This window comes from Littorina saxatilis, linkage group LG5 (assembly GCF_037325665.1).
Source record: "Littorina saxatilis isolate snail1 linkage group LG5, US_GU_Lsax_2.0, whole genome shotgun sequence".
In the NCBI taxonomy this organism is placed as follows: Eukaryota; Metazoa; Mollusca; class Gastropoda; order Littorinimorpha; family Littorinidae; genus Littorina; species Littorina saxatilis.
The window spans coordinates 60,080,774-60,108,195 of record NC_090249.1 but is presented as its reverse complement, the minus strand read 5'-3'; the positions used below and the strand labels follow the sequence as shown (position 1 = coordinate 60,108,195).

General features: G+C 42.8%; 1 protein-coding gene across 2 annotated transcripts; it reads right to left on the bottom strand.

The window, feature by feature from the left end:
* Positions 1-136: 136 nt before the first annotated feature.
* Positions 137-27,123, bottom strand: LOC138967601 (E3 ubiquitin-protein ligase HECTD3-like). 2 transcript variants are annotated; one of them, XM_070340202.1, is made up of 18 exons: positions 26,722-27,123; positions 25,023-25,180; positions 24,313-24,544; positions 22,233-22,348; positions 20,287-20,400; positions 19,123-19,211; positions 17,919-18,099; positions 16,143-16,224; positions 15,255-15,331; positions 12,521-12,676; positions 11,587-11,755; positions 10,363-10,485; positions 9,064-9,153; positions 8,159-8,368; positions 6,227-6,356; positions 3,264-3,417; positions 2,474-2,542; positions 137-2,271 (listed from the first exon to the last, which is right to left on the bottom strand). In XM_070340202.1, the coding sequence occupies exons 1-18, from the start codon at positions 27,007-27,009 to the stop codon at positions 2,175-2,177; spliced, it is 2,535 nt and encodes an 844-aa protein (XP_070196303.1). In that variant the 5' UTR covers positions 27,010-27,123; the 3' UTR covers positions 137-2,174. The 2 variants fall into 2 exon arrangements, with proteins under 2 accessions (XP_070196303.1, XP_070196304.1); XM_070340203.1 differs by having other exon boundaries at positions 17,919-18,084.
* Between the last annotated feature and the right edge of the window lie 299 nt (positions 27,124-27,422).

Genomic DNA, 27,422 nt, shown 5'->3' with positions numbered 1-27,422 from the left:
CACCACCAAAGTGTACCCATACAGTGTGCACCACCAAAGTGTACCCATACAGTGTGCACCACCAAAGTGTACACATACAGTGTGCACCACCAAAGTGTACCCATACAGTGTGCACCACCAAAGTGTACCCATACAGTGTGCACCACCAAAGTGTACCCATACAGTGTGCACCACCAAAGTGTACCCATACAGTGTGCACCACCAAAGTGTACCCATACAGTGTGCACCACCAAAGTGTACCCATACAGTGTGCACCACCAAAGTGTACCCATACAGTGTGCACCACCAAAGTGTACCCATACAGTGTGCACCACCAAAGTGTACCCATACAGTGTGCACCACCAAAGTGTACCCATACAGTGTGCACCACCAAAGTGTACCCATACAGTGTGCACCACCAAAGTGTACCCATACAGTGTGCACCACCAAAGTGTACCCATAACTTAAGTCATACCTGAGGACATCATACCTACAGGAATGGTTTTCATTCACAGTCTCAAATGCCAATGCAATAACAACACACAAGCTGAGAGGGTTTTGTTTCAACCAAAATCAAATGCTGTGTGAATTTGAGTTATAAGATTCAAGAACATGTAAATACGTTTGGAAAACATCCATACCACATTAAAAATGTGTTTTAACCTTTAACCATCATCACACGCTGAAGAAGAAGAAGAAGAAGAAGAAGAAGAAATGTGTTTTACCATTTGATTCTTGTCTCTCTTAGTTTGGTGTTAATGTAGGTATATGATTGTTAACTCAACACTCTTTTCTTTACCCCCATCCCCAAACCTGAAGTAAAAAGAACATTCAAAGAAAACATATGTTTTGACAACTTTGCCAGTGTAACTACATGTATGTGTGAACTTTTCTCTTAACTTTGTTTTAAACAATCTTTTGATAACCACCCATCATACACTGTTGCTTACTCCGTTGTGATCTGGTTTGAGATTTGCATGTATCAATGACAGTACACTGAAACCCCCCTTTTGAGACCCCCCCCCCCCCCCCCCCCCGTTTAAGACCTTGCTTTTTCAGCTTTTCTGTTCACAACCTGTGTAAATTTACCCCCATTTTCTTTTTTAAGACAAAATTTTCTCAGATTTTTTCAGGTCTTAAAAATGGGGGTTTAACTGTGCACACACTCAAAACTCTGTCGACAGTTAAGAAACGTTTACTATCTGGTATGTAGAATCAAAACTGTGTCGACAGTTAGAAACGTTTACTATCTGGTATGTAGAATCAAAACTCTGTCGACAGTTAAGAAACGTTTACTATCTGGTATGTAGAATCAAAACTCTGTCGACAGTTAAGAAACGTTTACTATCTGGTATGTAGAATCAAAACTGTGTCGACAGTTAAGAAACGTTTACTATCTGGTATGTAGAATCAAAACTGTGTCGACAGTTAAGAAACGTTTACTATCTGGTATGTAGAATCAAAACTGTGTCGACAGTTAAGAAACGTTTACTATCTGGTATGTAGAATCAAAACTGTGTCGACAGTTAAGAAACGTTTACTATCTGGTATGTAGAATCAAAACTGTGTCGACAGTTGAGAAACGTTTACTATCTGGTATGTAGAATCAAAACTGTGTCGACAGTTAAGAAACGTTTACTATCTGGTATGTAGAATCAAAACTGTGTCGACAGTTGAGAAACGTTTACTATCTGGTATGTAGAATCAAAACTGTGTCGACAGTTAAGAAACGTTTACTATCTGGTATGTAGAATCAAAACTGTGTCGACAGTTAAGAAACGTTTACTATCTGGTATGTAGAATCAAAACTGTGTCGACAGTTAAGAAACGTTTACTATCTGGTATGTAGAATCAAAACTCTGTCGACAGTTAAGAAACGTTTACTATCTGGTATGTAGAATCAAAACTGTGTCGACAGTTAAGAAACGTTTACTATCTGGTATGCAGAATCAAAACTCTGTCGACAGTTAAGAAACGTTTACTATCTGGTATGCAGAATCAAAATTCAAAGTTGGTGTCTACTGTTGCTAAAGAGCTAACACGTCAACAGTGGAATTCAGGCAAATACAAGCACCATCAATTAAAAACATGATCCATTTTTACTTTTTATCTATTGATACTGTTGATGCAAAGCAGATAGATAAATAACGTCAGCCACACACGGCCTGCAGGCTAAGCAACAGGCAAGCGTCTACTCAATCTTCCCATGATCCTTCCCAGGGGTTCATGTCTGTATCGATGGCGATGCAGTTGTAGGCGGCGTAGCGGAGTTTCTCTTCGGCAACTTTGGCACTAAAAACAAAACAGACCAAAGAGTTAATGACATAAGGAAGAAAAAAAAAACAAGAAAGATTATCTTGAACAAATGAGGCAGAGCACTATTCAAAAATCTGATAAACAAAGCACATTGAGAACAACAATCGACTGCCCTCCCCAGAAGCCAGTACATTCAAAGTCTCTCATTGTTTGACGGTAATCCCCCTGGTAATATTACCTGGAGTAATAAGGCAGGTAGAGCATGTTGGCACAGGTAGATGACTCTGGCAGGGAATCCATGGTGTCACTGGATAGTCACAAGAAAACAAAATGTTATGGCAAAACAGGGAAGCTACTTACCACACAGTCACATTTCAGACAGACAGACAGAGGCTGTAGCGCCTATCAAGGTCTGTCGTTTGATGTCTCAATAGACAAAGTGAGGAAAAAACTCGGGTTTGTATGTGTTTTAGAAAAAGTGAACCATCTTGGAAACATTGAGGTAAGCTACACACACACACACACACACAAACACACACACATGCGCGCGCACACACACACACACACACATATATATATATGCATACAAACAGGCGTCCGCACTCAAAGAACACAAGGAAGATTTACAATGATGCAAAATGCATTTGGTTGGTTAGAAGACTGAAAAATAATGTCTCGCTGTGTCTCAATGCAAGGGACATGTTATGAACACCTGACAAGTTACGAAAATGTGACAAGTTATGAAAACCTCACACATTATGAAAACCTGACACGTTATGAAAACCTGACATGTTATGAACACCTGACAAGTTACGAAAATGTGACAAGTTATGAAAACCTCACACATTATGAAAACCTGACACGTTATGAAAACCATACAAATTATGAAAGCCTCACATGTTATAAAAACCTGACATGAACCTATAAACCCTGCTCCTCTTGTAAACTGAGGCATGTAGAGGCACGTACTGAGATGGGCATGATATAATTTTCACAGAAGAAAAACCTAAAGGGCAAAACTGTCGTACCCTTTTCCAGATGAGATGACGAGGGGAGCGGGTAAGCGCCGTCTGCCCGTCACAAATCGAAGGAAACGGCTGCGATCTTCATTTGAGAAGTTCTTCAAGGCATCCCACAAGTATTGCACTCGGATGTCTGTCTCATCCAGATCATCATAGTAGGCTGAACAAAATCCACATTGAAGGTCAAGTAAAAACAAGGTCAAGTAAAAACAAGGTCAAGTAGGTCAAGTAAAAACAAGGTCAAGTAGGTCAAGTAAAAACAAGGTCAAGTAAAAACAATCGCCATTGATTCAAATCAGTGGTCATTTGATCTCATTCACTGTTCGATATGTTTTGTAGACGACAATAGAGGTCTTTTTTGGACAGGTTTGAGATGTGTCTTTTTCACTTTTCAAGCACAAGCAACAAAAGTAAGTGGTACTTGTACCTGTGATGAAAGGACACCTTAAGGCAAGCCAACAGTTTTCTTACATTGATGATATTCCATAAAGAAATGGAAAAGGAGACAGTGTAGCACCGACAGTTCTGTGGAGCCAATGTAGCACCGACAGTTCTGTGGAGCCAATGTAGCACCGACAGTTATGTGGAGCCAATGTAGCACCGACAGTTATGTGGAGCCAATGTAGCACCGACAGTTCTGTGGAGCCAATGTAGCACCGACAGTTCTGTGGAGCCAATGTACCACCGACAGTTATGTGGAGCCAATGTAGCACCGACAGTTCTGTGGAACCAATGTACCACCGACAGTTCTGTGGAGCCAATGTAGCACCGACAGTTCTGTGGAGCCAATGTACCACCGACAGTTATGTGGAGCCAATGTACCACCGACAGTTATGTGGAGCCAATGTACCACCGACAGTTATGTGGAGCCAATGTACCACCGACAGTTATGTGGAGCCAATGTACCACCGACAGTTCTGTGGAGCCAATGTAGCACTGACAGTTATGTGGAGCCAATGTACCACCGACAGTTATGTGGAGCCAATGTACCACCGACAGTTATGTGGAGACAGTGTAGCACCGACAGTTATGTGGAGCCAATGTAGCACCGACAGTTATGTGGAGACAGTGTAGCACCGACAGTTCTGTGGAGCCAATGTAGCACCGACAGTTATGTGGAGCCAATGCACCACCGACAGTTATGTGGAGCCAATGTACCACCGACAGTTCTGTGGAGCCAATGTAGCACCGACAGTTATGTGGAGCCAATGTACCACCAACAGTTCTGTGGAGCCAATGTACCACCGACAGTTATGTGGAGACAGTGTAGCACCGACAGTTATGTGGAGCCAATGTACCACCGACAGTTATGTGGAGACAGTGTAGCACCGACAGTTATGTGGAGCCAATGTACCACCGACAGTTATGTGGAGCCAATGTAGCACCGACAGTTATGTGGAGCCAATGTAGCACCGACAGTTATGTGGAGACAGTGTACCACCGACAGTTATGTGGAGCCAATGTAGCACCGACAGTTATGTGGAGCCAATGTACCACCGACAGTTATGTGGAGCCAATGTACCACCGACAGTTACGTGGAGCCAATGTAGCACCGACAGTTATGTGGAGCCAATGTACCACCGACAGTTATGTGGAGCCAATGTACCACCGACAGTTATGTGGAGCCAATGTACCACCGACAGTTATGTGGAGACAGTGTAGCACCGACAGTTATGTGGAGCCAATGTACCACCGACAGTTATGTGGAGCCAATGTAGCACCGACAGTTCTGTGGAGACAGTGTAGTAGCACCGACAGTTATGTGGAGCCAATGTACCACTGACAGTTATGTGGAGCCAATGTAGCACCGACAGTTATGTGGAGCCAATGTACCACCGACAGTTATGTGGAGCCAATGTAGCACCGACAGTTATGTGGAGCCAATGTACCACCGACAGTTATGTGGAGCCAATGTACCACCGACAGTTATGTGGAGCCAATGTACCACCGACAGTTCTGTGGAGACAGTGTACCACCGACAGTTCTGTGGAGCCAATGTACCACCGACAGTTCTGTGGAGCCAATGTACCACCGACAATAGAGAAATTAAGAAGCACTACCACATTCGTTTCGTTGGCATTTTCGGTTGTAAAACGTCACACCTTTTTGAGTACACGTGACTTCCGATCTCTGCGAACAGAAATTCGCTTCGCCAAGAGAAACGAAATTCGTAGAATTGGTCATTCTGACGAAAGTGACTTCGGTCGCGTTTTATATTCGAATAGTCATAAAATATGCCTACCTTGTGTAATCGATGTATGCTCTGACATCTTTAGGCGCGATTTATCATTAAAATGTTTTTAAAAATAAAGTTTAAAAAGCCGTAAAGCAGGCTTGAATTGGGTAAGTGAGTGTCTGAGCAGACGAAAGAAATTTCAAGATGGCGACCCAAACATCAGGCCGACTCAACTTTTCAGTCGGCTGGTCAAGCCGCCTAGAGGAGAAAAATGCATGAAGCAGTTAAAGTTTATGATGTGTTGAGTTGTGGCCTGAGTATCTGATGCGTTTCAGCAGAAGTGAGGCAGCTGGTATCATCTGATCAACACTTCTGAACCGGTGCGACCAGCGAAACGAAATTCTTCTGTCCTCTTAACCGCTGTACTAGCGACACATGGTGTTCCCCCGCCGAGTGTCTTTTGCAACCACGAAAATGCCAACCATATGAATGTGGTAGCCCTTCTTAAAGTCTCTAATGTAGCACCGACAGTTATGTGGAGCCAATGTAGCACACTGGAACCCTCCCTTTAAGACCCCACAGTTTAAGACTCCCTCCCCTTTAAGACCCCCAGTTTAAGACTCCCTCCCCTTTAAGACCCTGTTTCTCAGACATTCTCTTCATAACCTCTATAAATTTACCCCCGTTTAAGGACTCCCTCCTTTTTAAGACCTGATTTTCTCAGATTTGTTGAGGTGGTAGAAAGGGGGTTCCACTGTACTTTGTAATGTTGTTAAGCCAATGTAGCACTCACTGGTTTTCTTGAGGGCTTCCATGGTGATTTCAGGGTCTCCGCACACTCTGGTCTCCAGTTCCTGCCAAGTCAGCAGTTCTAGCACCGCCTCCGGCACCACCGTGATCAGGCCGCGCCTTACTGCTACCAGCTGCCACAGACAACATTACGTGCATCATAATGTTCGCACTCTCTAAGAAAACAATCTAATTCTTGTCAGCAATGGGGCCCAAAGTTGGCTGTATTACGGCATTCACTGTACAAATAGACAAATTCCAAAACATACATCCATCAGGTTTGTATGTGTTGTGTGCTCCTGTCCACCTGTTTCACACACACCCCTCGCTAGTGATTGGCCCCTCCAATGTTTGGCAGAGGTTTTGCAAGAAAAGGTCACTCTTCCAAAACCCATACAAACCCGACAGAGTTATTTCCGAAAATCATCTATTAACCTTCCCTACAACACAGCGGCGAATAAAAATACCCATTTTTCCAAGCGCTCTGCAATCCACCCAGCTGGAAATGGGTACCTAACCCTATTCAGGGCTGAGGAAGGCAAAGGCAGTAAGGGAGAGGAGTGGGCACCGCCTTCATAAAGCTTGCCCCATAGTAGTTCAGATCTCTAACATCTCGCTCGCTTACCACCAACAATCATTATGAGACTACCTTTACTTTACCTTGTTACAACACACCAAGCAGCTTCTCACAGACTGTGCATGAAGGACAAACTTGCAGCATACACCTCTTCATCTTTAAAATGGCATTTCAATATTCAAACAGACTAAACATGGAAATTGAGCGCCTGGATGGCTTGTGCGCTACATACAAAGCCCTATTGCAGAAACATATGTTGGTGTGACTTCCTGCACCAAATGGTTTTAACAGTTTATATTCCTTAACTCATTGTCTCCCAGGTACGGATATATCATATGACTCTCTATCTGACCTTTTAGGGATACAGTGGACGCCGCTTAATAAAACCGCGGTTAATAGAGCCAGCCGCTTATAAAAGCCGATTTCAGACGGTCCGGATTTATCACTATATCTTATGTATTAGAAAAAGCCGGTTAATAAACCCAACCCGCCGCTTATTAAAGCCAGTTTTCTCAGAGAAATCACGTAGTTTGTGACTAAAACTCACATTATCTTGTTCTTGTAATCGCTCAAGTCACAGGCCTATTTATGTCCACGCTCACGCGTATCACGAAGTATTGATTCGTGACGGTGACAGTGAAATTATTGATGTAGGCCTACCGAAGTGATCAAAGTACACGTACATGTACATAATGAAAACAAAAGTTCAACATCCTTCGTGAAGTTTTGTTTAGATTCAAAAAAGTGTAAATGACGAAAGAAAATGACTGAGTGACGTACACAAAAGAGAAGATTTTTTGTTTCTTTCGAAAATGACGTATTCCTGGACCGCCGGTTAATAAATCCGCCGCTTATTAAAGCCATTTTTCGTCCGTCCAGAAGTGGCTTTATTAAGCGGCGACCACTGTATATCCATACACACAGTCACTTCAGTCGCTTCCTGTAACGTCGATCTAACGCCTGCATTCCAGCGTGTTGATACACAGTTTCTACACAATTACTGCAATTCTGAGTGATCTGCTGCAGCACAGCTGGTCTCGGCTAAAAAAAAACTTGGTCAACATGGGTGGGGTAGAAAGTGTTAAAGGCAAACATCCGTCTCAAGGAGACCAAGCCTTGTTATAGTAGAAGGCCACAGAGCCAAATTGAGCATTGCCAGCACGAGAAACTAGAGCTACATCTGCCAAGCATCAATGTTGGCCTAAAAGCAGCAGTTTTCACAAGGTGTACTGCATCCCACTTTGTGGTTCTACATGTTATTTCCCATCCTTCGTCCCTTTCCACCATTTGTCTCTTCCTACTGCCCTCCACACACACACACTCTCAGACAAACACCCCGACACACACCAATGAACCCACCTGTTCTTCGCACTCATTCATGCGAACACGTCGCACTTCCTCAGCGTAGTCGATACGCTCGGAGTAGTCGAGCGGCTTGGTGTTTCCTTCTTGGTCCACTCGCAACGTCACTTGCGAGCCGTTGCTCAGAATGAGACTCCAGCTGCGACCGAGCGCTGTGAACAACTCTCTGTCTAGGTCTACGGCAGCCATGCTGTCTATGATGTGGACCTGTACAAACCAAAAGTTGACAGAAAGTTGATCAACCTGTTGACTCAATGCTAAGTTGACAGAAAGTTGATCAACCTGTTGACTCAATGCTAAGTTGACAGAAAGTTGATCAACCTGTTGACTCAATGCTAAGTTGACAGAAAGTTGATCAACCTGTTGACTCAATGCTAAGTTGACAGAAAGTTGATCAACCTGTTGACTCAATGCTAAGTTGACAGAAAGTTGATCAACCTGTTGACTCAATGCTAAGTTCTCAAAGGTAATGAGCACAAATAAAAATCACTATCAATGAAGCTCAGAAGTTTGGCTGTGAAAAAACTGATTCAGTAATGTGTGCATTATTATCAAGTTTTCGTGTCCTGGTCATTTATTAAATAACTTCAACTTCAAAGCTAACCTTGTGGTAGGCTCTGCAAAGCTTTGAATAGTCTATTTGTTCCTGTTTTGCTTATGTTCACCTGAGGATTTTGACATACGTCCCCCTCTGGTAACCGTAATGTATAGATCTCCTGAAACCACTTTCTCAAATCTAAATATTTGTTTGGAATGCAAATTAATCTGCCGAAGTCACGATATCACAGAGGTGATAATGTTACACCTTAACACATAAACAAGCAATATTTGAGCAACTTTGACAACAATTTTTGGTGTGTAAATCTTTCTGTGAGTCGCTCAGCCAGTCTTTTGTTCCGTACCTCTGCTGAATCGACTGTCTGAAAATCTCTTGTCCACGTGGTTGTCTCCCCTACAAGCTTTTTCCACACAAAGGGGGGAAGCGATAACACCTGGAAAGCACAAAACAAGTATGAAGAACAAAGAAAAAGACCAACATACACACAAACACACACAGACATACACACACTCAGACATAAACACACACATACATAAACACACACACTTCTTTTATTTCTGTTGTTTGGTTTGTGCCGTATAAGCCTTAAGGTTTTGTGACAATAAAAGATTATTCTATTCACACACACACACACACACACACACATCACTGTGAAACATACATACATACACACATGTAGTCAAAGAGCTAATCCAAACAAATCTTCTCCCCGCTGCATAATTATACCGTTTGGCATCAAAATAAAATCTCACTCTGAAACAAAATTCAAGCATCTACAGTGGACCCCCTTAAGACTACCTCCCTTTCAAGGCCTTTGTAAATCTACCCACCCCTTTTAAGACTCCCTCTTTTCTCAGACTTTCTCTTCATAGCTTTTGTAAATCTACCCACCCCTTTTAAGACTCTCTTTTCTCAGACTTTCTCTTCATAGCCTTTGTAAATCTACCCACCCCTTTTAAGACTCCCTCTTTTCTCAGACTTTCTCTTCGTAGCCTTTGTAAATCTACCCACCCCTTTTAAGACTCCCTCTTTTCTCAGACTTTCTCTTCATAGCCTTTGTAAATCTACCCACCCCTTTTAAGAATCCCTCTTTTTTAAGACCGGATTTTCTTGTGGAGGTCTTAAAAGGGGTTGGGGGGGTTCCCACTGCACTCCAGTCTTCTCCACTGGGGGGGAGGGGGGGGGGTCCCACTGCACTCCAGTCTTCTCCCCTGGGGGGGGGGGGGGGGTTCCCACTGCACTCCAGTCTTCTCCACTGGGGGGGGGGGGGGGGGGGTTTCCCACTGCACTCCAGTCTTCTCCACTGGGGGGGGGGGGTTCCCACTGCACTCCAGTCTTCTCCCCTGGGGGGGGGGGGGGGTTCCCACTGCACTCCAGTTTTCTCCACTGGGGGGGGTTCCCACTGCACTCCAGTCTTCTCCACTCGGGGGGGGGGGGGGGGGGGGGGTCCCACTGCACTCCAGTCTTCTCCACTGGGGGGGGGTTCCCACTGCACTCCAGTCTTCTCCACTGGGGGGGGTTCCCACTGCACTCTAGTCTTCTCCACTGGGGGGGGGGGGAGTTCCCACTGCACTCTAGTCTTCTCCACTGGGGGGGGGGGGGGGGGGGGTGTTCCCACTGCACTCCAGTCTTCTCCACTGACCAGGTTTTCTTTGCTGCGGAAGCAAGCTCCCATGAGTTTGCCGATCCACTCGTACTTGTCCCAGTCCTGACACGCACTGTTGGGCACGTACACGTCACGGTTGATGTTGCTGTCTTCCTGAGTCTGAAGAGACAGAAACGCAAAGTCAGTCAAATTCAAATACATGTTACGCTCACACACCTATGTACGTGGACAAGTGCACACCAATAGACAAAATCCAGAAATAACTCTGTCAGGTTTGTATGGGTTGGAAAAGAGTGAACACCCTTGCTTTTAGTGAGACAAGCTTTCTACACATGCTCCTCGCTAGTGACTGGCCTATAATGTCATGTGGGGAAGTTCAACTCACTAAAAGCACGATCACCCTTGCACAATCCATACAAACCCGACAAGAGTGTTTTTTTAACATCGTCTATTCAAGGTAACATGCAAATGCAAAGGCCACATGCTGTTGTTGCAGTGAAAGTTACACTGACAAGACACTGTGTGTCTGCAAGGTGTGTGCCGCACTGGTTCATGTGACGGTGCCATTGACGTTCATGTGACGGTGCCATTGACGTTCATGTGACGGTGCCATTGATGTTCATGTGACGGTGCCATTGACGTTCACAAGTATTTATACATGATAGACAAGGTGTGCGCCGCACTGGTTCATGTGACGGTGCCATTGATGTTCACAAGTATTTATACATGATAGACAAGGTGTGCGCCGCACTGGTTCATGTGACGGTGCCATTGACGTTCACAAGTATTTATACATGATAGACAAGGTGTGCGCCGCACTGGTTCATGTGACGGTGCCATTGACGTTCACAAGTATTTATACATGATAGACAAGAAGCAAACACCAAACGACAGAGGATGCATATATCCTTAACAACATAGACTGCTAGCCTAATATTCTAAACTCAAAATTTAAAAAAAACAACAAGAAAAGATAAGCAGAAGAACAATGGCAACTACGCTATAGAAAGACAAGTAAAAAAATATCAGTTTGACATGAACAGCGTCTAATAAAAAGATCTTCCGTAGACCAGCCGTATATTAAACTGAATATGTCAAGTTTCTTTTTCTGGTGTATGCTGCCTGAATGTACAACGGTCATACAAATAAAAATCCACTCGTGCAAAAACATGAGTGAGCGTGGGAGTTTCAGCCTATGAACGAAGAAGAAGAAGAAGAAGAAGAAGTCAAGTTTGTTTTGACGAGGAGTATATATCTCACCTGGTTGGGTGCCCTGATGAAGTAGGGCAGCGGGATGGGGCAGTCAGTGGCCGTTGGACACAGCTCTTCGGCCAGGTCAGACAGACTGTCTCGGAAACCACCGCCCTGGTCAATGATGCCCTCCGACAGAAACTTGCATTCCCACCACTGGTCATAGCGTGATGACCACCTGACACACACAAATACATGGTTGGTACAAACGCATCAGTGCTTTTCTTCAGTCTTCATAATTATGCTTCTGTCTATGTTTTTACCTTGACATTTCATTTTGAGCTACTTATTCTAACAGTTTGCAATCATTGTGTTAACACAGCAAATTTAAAATTGTTAATGGAATTTTCAGATGTTGTGTTCATAAACCTTGCTAATTTATCTCCGTTTTAAGACTCCCTCCTTTTTAAGACCTAATTTACTCTGATAATTGGGTCTTAAAAGTGAGGTTCCACTGTACCAACATTCTTGGAACAATTTTGGTGGGTCCCAAAGGAGTCATCTCTTCACAGGTACAGCTTGACTTACCTGTAGTTAAGTGGCTTGGTGGTACGGTCGCGAGGTTCGAGTCCCTCATAGAGCTGCATGAAGACAGGTAGAGTTTGACTTACCTGTAGTTGAGTGGCTTGGTGGTACGGTCGCGAGGTTTGATTCCCTCATAGAGCTGCATGAAGACAGGTAGAGTTTGACTTACCTGTAGTTGAGTGGCTTGGTGGTGCGGTTGCGTGGTTTGATTCCCTCATAGAGCTGCATGAAGACAGGTAGAGTTTGACTTACCTGTAGTTGAGTGGCTTGGTGGTACGGTCGCGTGGTTTGAGTCCCTCATAGAATTGCATGAAGACAGGTAGAGCTTGACTTACCTGTAGTTGAGTGGCTTGGTGGTACGGTCGCGAGGTTTGAGTCCCTCATAGAGTTGCATGAAGACAGGTAGAGCTTGACTTACCTGTAGTTGAGTGGCTTGGTGGTACGATCGCGAGGTTTGAGTCCCTCATAGAGTTGCATGAAGACGGTCAACTTGCACTCCGTGTCCTGAGAGGGGTCACACCGGTGTTCCATGGCTGCTCGCCGGTTTATGTACACCACCGGTTTGTCTGAGGGTCTGCAAGGGGACAATTTCATGGTGACTACTCCACAGACTCATCCCTATCACCCCTATCATCAAGGACTATCGCACATTACTAACAGACAATTTCATGGTGACTACTCCACAGACTCATCCCTATCATCCCTATCATCAAGGACTATCGCACATTACTAACAGACAATTTCATGGTGACTACTCCACAGACTCATCCCTATCATCCCTATCATCAAGGACTATCGCACATTACTAACAGACAATTTCATGGCGACTACTCCACAGACTCACCCCTATCATCAAGGACTATCGCACATTACTAACAGACAATTTCATGGTGACTACTCCACAGACTCATCCCTATCATCCCTATCATCAAGGACTATCGCACATTACTAACAGACAATTTCATGGTGACCACTCCACAGACTCATCCATATCATCCCTATCATCAAGGACTATCGCACATTACTAACAGACAATTTCATGGTGACCACTCCACAGACTCATCCATATCATCAAGGACTATCGCACATTACTAACAGACAATTTCATGGTGACTACTCCACAGACTCATCCCTATCATCAAGGACTATCGCACATTACTAACAGACAATTTCATGGTGACTACTTCACAGACTCATCCCTATCATCAAGGACTATCGCACATTACTAACAGACAATTTCATGGTGACTACTCCACAGACTCATCCCTATCATCAAGGACTATCGCACATTACTAACAGACAATTTCATGGTGACTACTCCACAGACTCATCCCTATCATCAAGGACTATCGCACATTACTAACAGACAATTTCATGGTGACTACCACAGACTCATCCATATCATCCCTATCATCAAGGACTATCGCACATTACTAACAGACAATTTCATGGTGACTACTCCACAGACTCATCCATATCATCCCTATCATCAAGGACTATCGCACATTACTAACAGACAATTTCATGGTGACTACTCCACAGACTCATCCCTATCATCCCTATCATCAAGGACTATCGCACATTACTAACAGACAATTTCATGGTGACTACCACAGACTCATCCATATCATCCCTATCATCAAGGACTATCGCACATTACTAACAGACAATTTCATGGTGACTACTCCACAGACTCATCCCTATCATCCCTATCATCAAGGACTATCGCACATTACTAACAGACAATTTCATGGTGACTACCACAGACTCATCCCTATCATCCCTATCATCAAGGACTATCGCACATTACTAACAGACGATTTCATGGTGACTACTCCACAGACTCATCCATATCATCAAGGACCATCGCACATTACTAACAGACAATTTCATGGTGACTACCACAGACTCATCCCTATCACCCCTATCATCAAGGACTATCGCACATTACTAACAGACAATTTCATGGTGACTACCACAGACTCATCCCTATCATCCCTATCATCAAGGACTATCGCACATTACTAACAGACAATTTCATGGTGACTACTCCACAGACTCATCCATATCATCCCTATCATCAAGGACTATCGCACATTACTAACAGACAATTTCATGGTGACTACCACAGACTCATCCATATCATCCCTATCATCAAGGACTATCGCACATTACTAACAGACAATTTCATGGTGACTACTCCACAGACTCATCCATATCATCCCTATCATCAAGGACTATCGCACATTACTAACAGACAATTTCATGGTGACTACTCCACAGACTCATCCATATCATCCCTATCATCCCTATCATCAAGGACTATCGCACATTACTAACAGACAATTTCATGGTGACTACTCCACAGACTCATCCATATCACCCCTATCATCAAGGACTATCGCACATTACTAACAGACAATTTCATGGTGACTACTCCACAGACTCATCCATATCATCAAGGACTATCGCACATTACTAACAGACGATTTTGAGAAATAACTCCTCTGTCTGAACATGCTCTGGTCAACATGTTTTCAGAGCACGTGTTTCCGACAGACCTCTTGTGACTGGTCCATCCTTTGTTTGTCTGAGGTTTTCAAAGGTCACTCTCCCACAACCCATACAAACCCGACAAAGTTATTTTCAGAATTCGTTTATTGGGAAAAAAGTTACTACACTCTAGTAATAGACATATTCGGGAAATAACTCAGGTCAGGTCCTTATGGGGTGTGGAAGAGCTGAATGTCCATGTTTTTCCACAGAAATCTGACGCAAGCTACAGGTGACATTGTAGGCTTGCCTCAGTTTTTCTATGGAAACAAGGGAAAGCATTTCTTCCACAACCCATAAAAACTTGACAGAGTTATTTCTGAACATTGTGTACAATGGGAAAAATGTGTACTTATTAAGTACTCAGCCTTGGAATAACCTCATATCAACTTTGTTAAAGTGGTAGTGTGTGCTTGCTTTGACTGTCAAGTCTTTTTGATTTTAACACATCATGCTTGCTTGTCTTCAAATAATGTCAAGTCACAAATTTTTGATTAATTAAATTGACTTGTGAAAAGGGTAACAGCTGTGTCTCATACTCACACACGCTCACACACACACACACACACACACACAAATATAAAAGGGAGATTACTCACTCTGATGATGTGTCTTTTAAGAATGTCTCGATAAGGTTCAGCCTCTTTTTGGACAATGGTAGCAACTGCCGCACTTTCTGTAAGACACACACAAAAACACACAAATAACCCGCGTGAAACGTGCAATCTCAGACATCCACACAACTGCAGGGTAAATGTTATCCAATGCATCTGCTTTCAAATGCACAAAGGTTTTCTTCTCTTTCAAATGCACAAAGGTTTTCTTCTCTTTCAAATGCACAAAGGTTTTCTTCTCTTTCAAATGCACAAAGGTTTTCTTCTCTTTCAAATGCACAAAGGTTTTCTTCTCTTTGTCAACTGCATGCCCTGGTGGGAGATTGATCCTCAAAGTTAAAAGCACTATGAGTTGATACAGGCACACACAGGTCTTCCTTGCTCATCCACATTCTTGTCAAATAAATCATACATGAAGAACTTTGTGTGTGTGTGTGTGTGTGTGTGTGTGTGTGTGTGTGTGTGTTTGTTTGTTTGTTTGTTGGTTTGTTGGTTGGTTTGTGTGTGTGTGTGTGTGTGTGTGTATGTTTGTTTGTTTGTTTGTTTGTGTGTGTGTGTGTGTGTGTGTGTGTGTGAGTATGTGTATGTGTATGTATGTGCGCATCTGTGTGCGTGTATGTGTGTACATGCATGCTTGTATGTGTGTATGTGCATGTATGTGTGCGTGTATGCATGTATGTGTGCGTGCATGTGTGTCAGTACGGGTTCATGCATGCAAGCGTATGTGTTGTACAAACTCTCAATAGTCACTTTCAGTGCACTCTGAATTTCACACGACAGCCCGACAGTTAGTCAGTCAAGCTGAGAGACAGGCGTGCAAACAAGCAGACACACAGACAGACAAACAGACAGACGAATGACACAGAGACGTACCTGCAGACACTTGTAGGAGCCAATGGAATACTGCCAGGCGGGTACCATGTAGTGTAACACACTGTCCATGATCGTGAGCACTCTGTTGTCAACACAAACATAACATTATTGATACAGCCGGCAGCCACTTCTCAACTTCTACACAGAAAGTGAAGATCGCATTGTATGAGAATAATAACATTTCTGCTAGGCTGATGCTGCCTGTTGCAAAACATTTCATAAAACTCTGTTTGGCGAAAAAAAGAAAAAAAAATTGTTTCAGATGACATGGCCCTTCATTTTATTTTATTTACATAGGCTTTTAATTGTTCGGGAATTGTGTAAGTTGTGTCCCTTTGATGTTGAAGAAAAGTAACTGTCTTTGTAAGGCCAGCAAAATCGAGTTTTGTCATTTTTTAATTAATTTTCTTTTTGAATGGTCAAAAAAAGTACTTTTTAATTTTTTATTTGGTGTTTAACGTCGTTTTCAACCACGAAGGTTATATCGCGACGAGGGAAAGGGGGGAGATGGGATAGGGGAAAGGGGGGGGGGGGGGGGGGGGGGGAGATGGGATAGAGCCACTTGTTAAGTGTTTCTTGTTCACAAAAGCACTAATCAAAACATTGCTCCAGGGGCTTGCAACGTAATACAATATATGACCTTACTGGGAGAATGCAAGTTTCCAGTACAAAGGACTAAACATGTCTTACATACTCAGGCATGGGAATTGAAAATTGTAAAAAAGGCGGAAAATTTATAACTGAAGACGCGAAGCGTCAAGTTGATGGCGCAAAGCGCCTAGCCTTACTAGGGGGGTCCGGGGGCATGCCCCCCCGGAAAAAATTTTTCTCCAAAGAACCCAGATGGTGCAATCTGGTGTCATCTGAGCTCCAAGTTTGCCATTAAATTCTGTTTTTAGAATTAGAGTTTTTAGTACAAAAATGTACCAATTTTTGCTTTTTTGAAGAAAAAAAATATATACATGTATTATATGGTTTAAATTTGTAAAAAAATTGATCTGTTGAGACAAACAGGAAAATGTAACTTGTAACACAATCTGTGCAATCTGGTTCACTTTCAAACGTAAAAGTTCAATAACTGAGGCGGGCGGTAGCAGTGCGTGAACAAAGTACGGAAAGTTTTCGCGGGCTTTTGCGCAAAGGCCAAAGTAACCGGTGCTTTTTTTTGTGTGCCTCCCCCCTTTATTTTTTCGGCGGATACTTTTGCATTTTCGGCGGAACAAAAAAAAATTCGGCGGAAATCCGCCGTTCGGCGAACAATTCCCATGCCTGCATACTGCTTGACTAAAATCTTTACAAACATTGACTATATTCTATACAAGAACCACTTAACAAGGGTAAAAGGAGAAACAGAATCCGTTAGTCGCCTCATACGACATGCGGGGTGCAGAGAAATAAGGATGTGGAAAAGAAGACTTTTGGTAAGTGAAATAAAGGTGATGGATCCAGTCAGGTAGAAATAAGACAACAAGAACAGAATTGGAAAACTGCAGGGAATAGTAGGGAGAGTTTTCTTGGAAGGAAATATAGGTGAAAGGACTGGTAAGGCAGAAATAAGACAAAAGAAGAGAAGAAACAGAACCGTTAGTCGCCTCTTACGACATGCTGGGTAGCATCGGGTAAATTCTTTCTAGTCCCAACCAATATGGGACTCCCCCTAACCCGCGGGGGGTAAAAAAAAAAAAAAAAAAAAAAAAAAAAAAGGTACTACGCTAGGGAGAAAGATAGGATCACTGAAAACACATTTTCTTTTCTCATGTTTCCACAAACACTTACCGCTGCAAAATTAAAGACCTCCGATACAAGACATCGGGGCTGGAAGAGTCAAGGATGGGAAACCGCACCAGATTTTTGGCACAGAAGAAGTCGCGGTCAAATCCTAGCGAGCGCTCCTCGGTGGAGTGAAGTTTGATGCCGCGAATCCTCGTGTCAATGCCACCAGCTGTGGAGACACCATCTTGACATAAATGCAAATAAACTCTATCTTATAAAGGTGATAGACGATGTTCGGAAATAACTCTGTCCGGTTCGTATGGGTTGTGAAAGAGTGAATACCCTTGCTTTTACTGAGTCCAACTTCTCATGTGACTTCTTCTTCTTCTGCGTTCCTAGCTAAATATCTAATCCAGTCTGTAGGGCGAAGTCCGCATTCCATCACAGCGACGTTGCCGGCCCCCAGAGCTTCTCGTGGACCTCCACTGGACTGGGCCATGTCTTCTCATGTGACATTATCGGCCAGTCACTAGCAAGGGGTGTGTCTGGAACTCGTGGACAAGTGTAGAAAGCTTGCCTCACTAAAAGCAAGACTATTCACTCTTTCACACCCCATACAAACCTTACAGAGTCATTTCCCAAGTTCGTCTACTGTAGACAAAATCTCAATATTAGTTCAAATAAATTCTCATAAAGACGATTTTAGACAAAAATCTCATAAAGATAATCGAATACAAAATCTCCATATCAGTTCAACTAAACTCTATCTTATAAAGATTATCGTAGACAAAATCTCCATATCAATTCAACAAAACTCTATCTTGTAAATATTATCGTAGACAAAATCTTCATATCAATTCAAATAAACTCTATCTTATTAAGATAATCGTGGTCAAAATCTCCAATGCAGTTCAAATAAACTCTATCTATTAAGAGAATCGTAGACAAATCTCCATCTAAATTCAAATCAATATTCTATTTTCTCCACATCAACTCAGATAAAGAAGACTTCCCACAGATGCTCTGCCTAAAGGGTTTTGGGACTCCCAATTGTAATCTTTAGGAGGTCTAAGGACCCCCTCAGCAGAACTTTAGAGGTCCCAAAAAGCAGAAAATATGAGAAAACAACAAATTAAAACTGAGGCATATCTGTAGACGTTGCTAACAGGAAATCTACGAAAACAAGGTTGTACAAGCTGGGGGCGTTAAATCAGCATTTTTTTTTAGATGATCTCATTAAAGCAGAAAAGACGGAGAGTGTACTGACCCATGCACTCCTTGATACGGATCATAATGATGGGGTAATGCTCCGTCATGTTTTCTAGCATCACGATGTCCTGAGTGTCGGTCACTGTCCTGAACACACCACAATAAAACATGTCACGTAAAGCCATGTCAAAACATATAAACAGTATTGGGCATCTAAGCAACTCACCAGTCCATATGAACAGTATTGGGCATCTAAGCATCTCACCAGTCAATATGAACAGTATTGGAAATCTAAGCATCTCACCAGTCCATATGAACAGTATTGGGCATCTAAGCATCTCACCAGTCTATATGAACAGTATTGGGCATCTAAGCATCTCACCAGTCTATATGAACAGTATTGGGCATCTAAGCAATTCACCAGTCTATATGAACAGTATTGGGCATCTGAAAGTGAGTACACCTAAGGCGCCTTTTTGGAAAGTTTTCTGACTATTTGGACCTTAAAAAGTTCAAGGGACATTCGCTGTACTGTAATTTAGAAACACCTGCAATGATTTGCTCAAAATTGTTCCAAAACTATGCCAAATAATCAAATCAATTCTAATCAGCGAGCGGTTTGCTTCGCCCAGCTCTCCTGTGTCAGGAGTCCGGACTTCTTTTTGTCATCATACTTTATTTAGTCCTCATAGATACCCATTCGTCAAAGCAGATTAAAACGATTCGATTGAGGAAGTAAAACCTCTAGTTCAGGAAACACATGTGCCATACAGTGCTTTGCATATACATAAACAAACAAACTATCCGTTGGAGAATATCACTGTCTGAAAAGACTACCTAAAACAGCATTTAGATGTGAAAAATAGAATGCTCAAACACTAATTCTAAGATCTTCCTCGCGTGTATTGTTATCTATTCAACACCCAAAACGAACTCTGTAGCTCTAAACTCAATTTCAAATCTGTATCTTTGGGAATAGCGAATGACATACTCAGAGTCAAAAGGTTGGAAGAAAATGATGACTGGCGCAAAAAGGCATCACAATGAGAAATACGGTCTGGAATGACCACTCAAAACACAGCCGTTTTCAATGTGAGTAACTCAGCGCTCAAACGTTTATTGGTGTGTGGTCACATAATCACAACCCCCAACCTGAAATGTTTAGCTCTTGGGGCGATGAGAGACAGTTTTGTTGCTAGATTATATCCCTTTAACAACTTACCAGTCTATATGAACAGTGTTGAGTGTCTTGAGATTGTCCTGCTCCCCCCCCTGGACCACCATGCGCTGTGGGAGGTAGTTGTCATCAGCCCCGTCAAGAACGATGCACAGTTTTCTGCAAATGCAAAGTGAATAAAATAGTGGTGCCATCCAGTCATTTGTAAGTGGTAACATGCGCGTTTTGAAGTCAATCACGTAGAGTAATCTACAAACCTCAATGTCACTGCATGTTCCAACATGCAGAAAAGGAGAGAGACAAACAAACAATTTCCTGGAGACAAAGGAAGAAAAAAAAAGTTGCGTAAGGCGAAATAACAACATTCAATCAAGCTGTGGAACTCACAGAATGAAACTGAACGCACTGCTTTTTTCACCAAGACCACATACTCGTAGTTTCCTCAGTCCACCGCTCGTGGCAAAGGCAGTGAAATCGACAAGCCATGCAGAATAGTGCGGTAGTGGTCGCGCTGAGCAGGATAACACGCTTTTCTGTGTGTCTATTCTTTTTAGCTTACTGAGTTTGTTTTTAATCCAAACATATCATATCTATATGTTTTTGGAATCAGGGACCGACAAGGAATAAGAAGAAATTGTTTTTAAATCGATTTCGGAAAATTAATATTAATCATAATTTTCATATTTTTAATTTTCAGAGCTTGTTTGTAATCCAAATATAACATATGTATATGTTTATGGAATCAGAAAATGATGCAGAATAAGATGAATTTGTTTTTGGATCGTTTAATAAAAAAAATAATTTTGATTTCAAGTTTCCGATTTTTAATGACCAAACTCATTCATTAGGTTTTAAGCCACCAAGCTGAAATGCCTTCGTCGAAGATTGCTTTGCCAAAATTTCAATCAATTTGATTGAAAAATGAGGGTGTGACAGTGCCGCCTCAACTTTTACAAAAAGCCGGATATGACGTCATCAAAGACATTTATCCGGGGATATCATTCCCAGGAACTTTCATGTCAAATTTCATAAAGATCGATCCAGTAGTTTAGTCTGAATTGCTCTACACACACACACGCACAGACAGACACACACACACACACAGAGACACACATACACCATGACCCTCGTCTCGATTCCCCCCTCTATGTTAAAACATTTAGTCAAAACTTGACAAAATGTAAAAAAGGATAAAAAACAAAGGACGACAAAAGATGTCCTTTATTGACAGTCGCCCTGTCATCAGAGGGGCCTCCCATCTAAGGTAGCACTGTAGACACATAAGGTGACGCATATAACCCTATTTGGACTACATTGCCTCACATCTAAACAAAAACAAAACGCGCTCATATTCGGTCAACACACGTGCCCTAAACTGGCAAGCATCAGCAACGACCTCTGCATCGAAAATATCGATCGGGTAGACTATAGTGGATAGTAGTGAGATTTTGGACCGGAGCAGAGTAACTGTGAAATTCCGGTATTAGGCGCTGAGTGACGCATTTTGAAACCAGAAAAATGCGGTATCCGTCCAGAAAGAGTTAATAACGGTGCTTTTCTTAATGCGCCTCTAATCGTAGACCTGTACCACTGTACACACAAAAGGTGACTCACTTAATAACGGTGCCTTTCTTCATGCGCCTCCCATTGTAATTACCACTATAGACACAAAAGGTAACTCACTTGATAACGGTGCCTTTCTTCATGCGCCTCCCATTGTAATTACCACTATAGACACAAAAGGTGACTCACTTAATAACGGTGCCTTTCTTCATGCGCCTCCCATCGTAATTACCACTATAGACACAAAAGGTGACTCACTTAATAACGGTGCCTTTCTTCATGCGCCTCCCATCGTAATTACCACTATAGACACAAAAGGTAACTCACTTGATAACAGTGCCTTTCTTCATGCGCCTCCCATTGTAATTACCACTATAGACATGCGCCTCCCATTGTAATTACCACTATAGACACAAAAGGTAACTCACTTGATAACAGTGCCTTTCTTCATGCGCAGCTGAATCCAGTGTTGCCCCTGACTACCGTCACTCTCCCAGTACGTCTCTGGGTCTCCGTCTGTCAGGTTCAGCGGGCCGTCATCGTCCTGAATTAACATATCATCAACATAATCAGCAAATGCAAGGACATTCTGAAAAGCAACATCCTTTGACCTTTCAGCAAGAAATGTCTGACTTCTTTGTTGAGAAAAGGTAGACCACATAAAATTCCAGCCAGTCATGAAACTGTACCTGTGATTTATGCACACAAGCTCAAATCACACACTCACAACACTTCCCCATGGTCCACAAATCACACACTCACGACACTTCCCCATGCTCCACAAATCACACACTCACAACACTTTCACATGCTCCACAAATCACACATTCACGACACTTCCACAAATCACACACTCACGACACTTCCCCATGCTCCACAAATCACACACTCACGACACTTCCCCATGCTCCACAAATCACACACTCACGACACTTCCACATGCTCCACAAACTCACGACACTTCCCCATGCTCCACAAATCACACACTCACGACACTTCCCCATGCTCCACAAATCACACACTCACGACACTTCCCCATGCTCCACAAATCACACACTCACAACACTTTCACATGCTCCACAAATCACACATTCACGACACTTCCACAAATCACACACTCACGACACTTCCCCATGCTCCACAAATCACACACTCACGACACTTACCCATGCTCCACAAATCACACACTCACGACACTTCCACATGCTCCACAAACTCACGACACTTCCCCATGGTCCACAAATCACACACTCACGACACTTCCCCATGCTCCACAAATCACACACTCACGACATTTCCACAGGCTCCACAAATCACACACTCACAACACTTTCACATGCTCCACAAATCACACATTCACGACACTTCCACATGCTCCACAAATCACACACTCACGACACTTCCCCATGCTCCACAAATCACACACTCACGACACTTCCCCATGCTCCACAAATCACACACTCACGACACTTCCACATGCTCCACAAATCACACACTCACGACATTTCCCCATGCTCCACAAATCACACACTCACGACACTTCCCCATGCTCCACAAATCACACACTCACGACACTTCCCCATGCTCCACAAATCACACACTCACGACACTTCCCCATGCTCCATAAATCACACACTCACGACACTTCCACATGCTCCACAAATCACACATTCACGACACTTCCACAAATCACACACTCACGACACTTTCACATGCTCCACAAATCACACACTAACGACACTTCCACAAATCACACACTCACGACACTTCCCCATGCTCCATAAATCACACACTCACGACACTTCCCCATGCTCCACAAATCAGACACTCACGACACTTCCCCATGCTCCATAAATCACACACTCACGACACTTCCACAAATCACACACTCACGACACTTCCACAAATCACACACTCACAACACTTCCCCATGCTCCACAAACCTCGAAATGTTCCAATAACTAACATTCTTGTTATTTAAGTCCATCAATCAACATTTCATGGAAAACACTACAGAATGACACGGGGACTTACACAGTAGGACATGCTCCACAAAGCTCTTGATGGCACCCAGAAAGTGAAAAATGAAATATTTTACAGAAAACATGTCAGAATGACATGGGGACTTACACAGTAGGACATGCTCCACAAAGCTCTTGATGGCACCCAGAAAGTGAAAAATGAAATATTTGACAGAAAACTTGTCAGAATGACATGGGGACTTACACAGTAGGACATGCTCCACAAAGCTCTTGATGGCACCCAGAAAGTGAAAAATGAAATATTTTACAGAAAACATGTCAGAATGACATGGGGACTTACACAGTAGGACATGCTCCACAAAGCTCTTGATGGCACCCAGAAAGTGAAAAATGAAATATTTGACAGAAAACATGTCAGAATGACACGGGGGCTTACACAGTAGGACATGCTCTACAAAGCTCTTACCCAGAAAGTGAAAAATGAAATATTTTACAGAAAACATGTCAGAATGACATGGGGACTTACACAGTAGGACGACACGTCCACATGCTCCACAAAGCTCTTGATAGCGCCCAGTGAGTCGTTGTCGCGCGGAATGTGCTGTGCCATCAGCTGAACCAGGGCCTCGTCGTGCTCCAGCGACCACACTTTGGGAACGCTGCGCAGCTGAGCGACCGCCTGCTCATCGGGTTTTAACACGCTCGGCTGCTGCTGCTTCAGCTGCAGGGCATAGTGACTGTCTACTACCTCCTCCCAACTGAAAGTGAAAGGAAATATTATGAGAAATTAAAATAAAGAAAGAGAAAAAAAGAAATAAAAACGATATATTCTGCTCCTAAAACAAATAAAGAAACAAGCAGCAGACACATACACATAACACGCTCGGCTGCCGCTGCTTTAGCTGCAGGGCAAAATGACTGTCGACTACCTGTTCCCAACTGAAAAGAAATATCATGAGAAATTGAAATAAAGATTGAGAAAAAAATAGGAGGATTAGAAATACTGATACATTCTTCACCTAAAACAACCAAAGAAACAAGCAGCAGACACATACACACAGAGGTTTTTCACTCGGATTAAATCTCTTAATTGAAATTTTTCTATGCAAAACTCCATTGTTATTTGACCAAAGTTGACAACTACAGAAAACACATTTCTTCATTGTTGCTGAGTTCTTCCTCTAATTTAAAACAATAGTTTCAACCACTGCAACAAAGCACATCAGTATTCTTTACCTTGAGATTGTTCGTTTGTCAAAAGTGAGACTGGATCGTGATTCCTGAGCAACGGGCACAAGGGGAGGTGACTCTTCCACTGAGCTGCGGCTGCTGAACAGCAGTAACCACGCATCGCCCTCTAGTGCCTCAAACTCACTACTTCCTGAGAGTTTAAACTGAAAAAAGGCAGAAAAACAAAAAATGTGTTTGAACAAAACATAGCAAGCATTATTTACACAGCAGAACCCCCATTTCAAGACCTATAAACATCTGAGAAAATCAGGTCTTAAAAAGGAGATACATGTAGTCTTAAAATTAAGGTAAATTTACAGGGGTTTTAAACAGAAAATGTGAAAAACAAGGTCTCAAAAGGGATGAAGTCTTAAATTGGGGGGGGGGGGGGGGGGGGGGGGCTTAAAAGGGGGGTTCCACTGTACAGTGTTGCTCCCAGACACAGAGAACAAAAAGGCACTTTGATCTGGATGCAAAATACATAACGGTCAAACTCAAATTGTCCTGACCACAAAAAATTGTTGTCAAAACATGTCCCACTCAACAAAGCCATTGGACATTCGACCGTCTTGTATCAGACTTCTTCTTCTTCTTCAGTATTCGACGAACAAACAATGTGTCAGATCAAAAACGTATGCGTAAATGACCGAGGCCTGGGAACAACACTGTTTAAATTACTTTTTCAACTGACTGATGGGGCTCAAGCGAATACACAAGTTCACCCCCTCTCTCTCTCTCAATATTTCTTTGGCTTAATTAATAACAAACAGCACCTCATATATCATACAAGGTGTTATTTAATGTTTATTTTGGAAAAGCTGTTCAGCAAAATTCTGAGCTCTGCTAAAATCTTTTCCTGTCAGTGTCATTCAGACTTCAGTGTTCAACGTTGTCAAAATGTTCTTAGGCAAAAAAAATAGGGTCGGTAGGTCGGGAAATTTTAATTTTTTTATTTGTAAAAAACCCCCCATATTTTTAAGTTATTTTGCCAAAAAACAAGACTTTTTTTCTCCCTCAAATGCCAAAAAAAAGTCTAGGGTCGCGCAAAAAATAGGGTCGGTCGGGATACCGTAAACAGACTATTTTTGTGTGTGGCCTTAGTGAAAAAGGTATGGGGGAAATATAATGCTTACAATTTTATGTGAATTGAAATAGTCATCATCTACACTACTCCTCCCATTACCTTGTTTGATATCAATACATCCCTTTCTACTGTAATACATAGTTTAAAACACTTCTAGTTTAACATTACAATTCAGTGCTGCATGGCTAAGCAAACTGTATTCTAGCCCTATCAGTAATCCTGTTTAAATACAGGGCTGATAGAGAGAGAGCTCCTTGGGCTCCCCACAAACGCCCCTCCTTGAGGGTCCCGGACCTTCACTTTGAAACCCAACACAAGATCAATTTTCAGAGCCCAATCTTCGTGCTGACTCATTGGCAGAATGATTGTGCCCCCGCCTCTTCCACTCCACTACTCTGCTTCCTCCCTCCCAACAACACACCCCAGGTACACAAACTGCAATGGAACTATTGCTACTATAAAAACTCAAGAGATTTTGACAAGGCACAGTTATGAAACATACACGTAGAAAAAAGCAAGATCCAGATCCAGAACGTTTAGCTCGATTGAAGCCGATCCCCCGAAATTATGTAATAGAAGTTCTACCGCTCAATCATGCTGTATGCCAAAACAGTTTCTCACCTTTCTGACTTTGAGCCACTTGCCCTGCCCATTGCACAGCTCCTCTCCGCTCACAAGGAACTTAGATTCATTCGTGCATGACAGCTCTTTCACAACAGTCTTGCTCGTGTCGACATCAGCGTAGAGTTTGATGGAAGTCTTGTTGGGACATCGATATTCCAACTCTAGAGAAACGTAACCCACACTCTCTGGAAGGGGTTTTCCTTCGCTTAGACAGGTGATACATTCTTGCAGACAGCGAATTCTTGCCAGTCGACGTCTTGGCGCCGACAGACAGTGCAGCGCCATGATGAAAGGACCTATATTGACCTATTTTGAGAGCTATTTCGTAGAAATAATTGCGAAGAAACAGAAACCAGAAATATTTCCGGATGCAGTCCACCGGAAGTTATATGCAGCAATACGAAAAGCTATTCCACTCTTTCGTTTCCTTTATAGCCACATTTTCGTATTTCAAGAATGTGTGCATCCATTTTAGCATCCATATGATCACAGACGTCACGCAACCTGTATAGTTCATTCCGTAACTTCAATGGTATCTAGAATGAATTTGTATGCTTACAAGAGCAGCAGAAAACCGTTTCTGAATTTACCGTGAAGGCGCTGAAGCCGGTTCCTCCGAGTCAACACAACCGGGCCGCCAAACATACATTAGGGCAGACTAGGGTTAGAATTTTGATTCTGTTATTCATTCCTTGTTT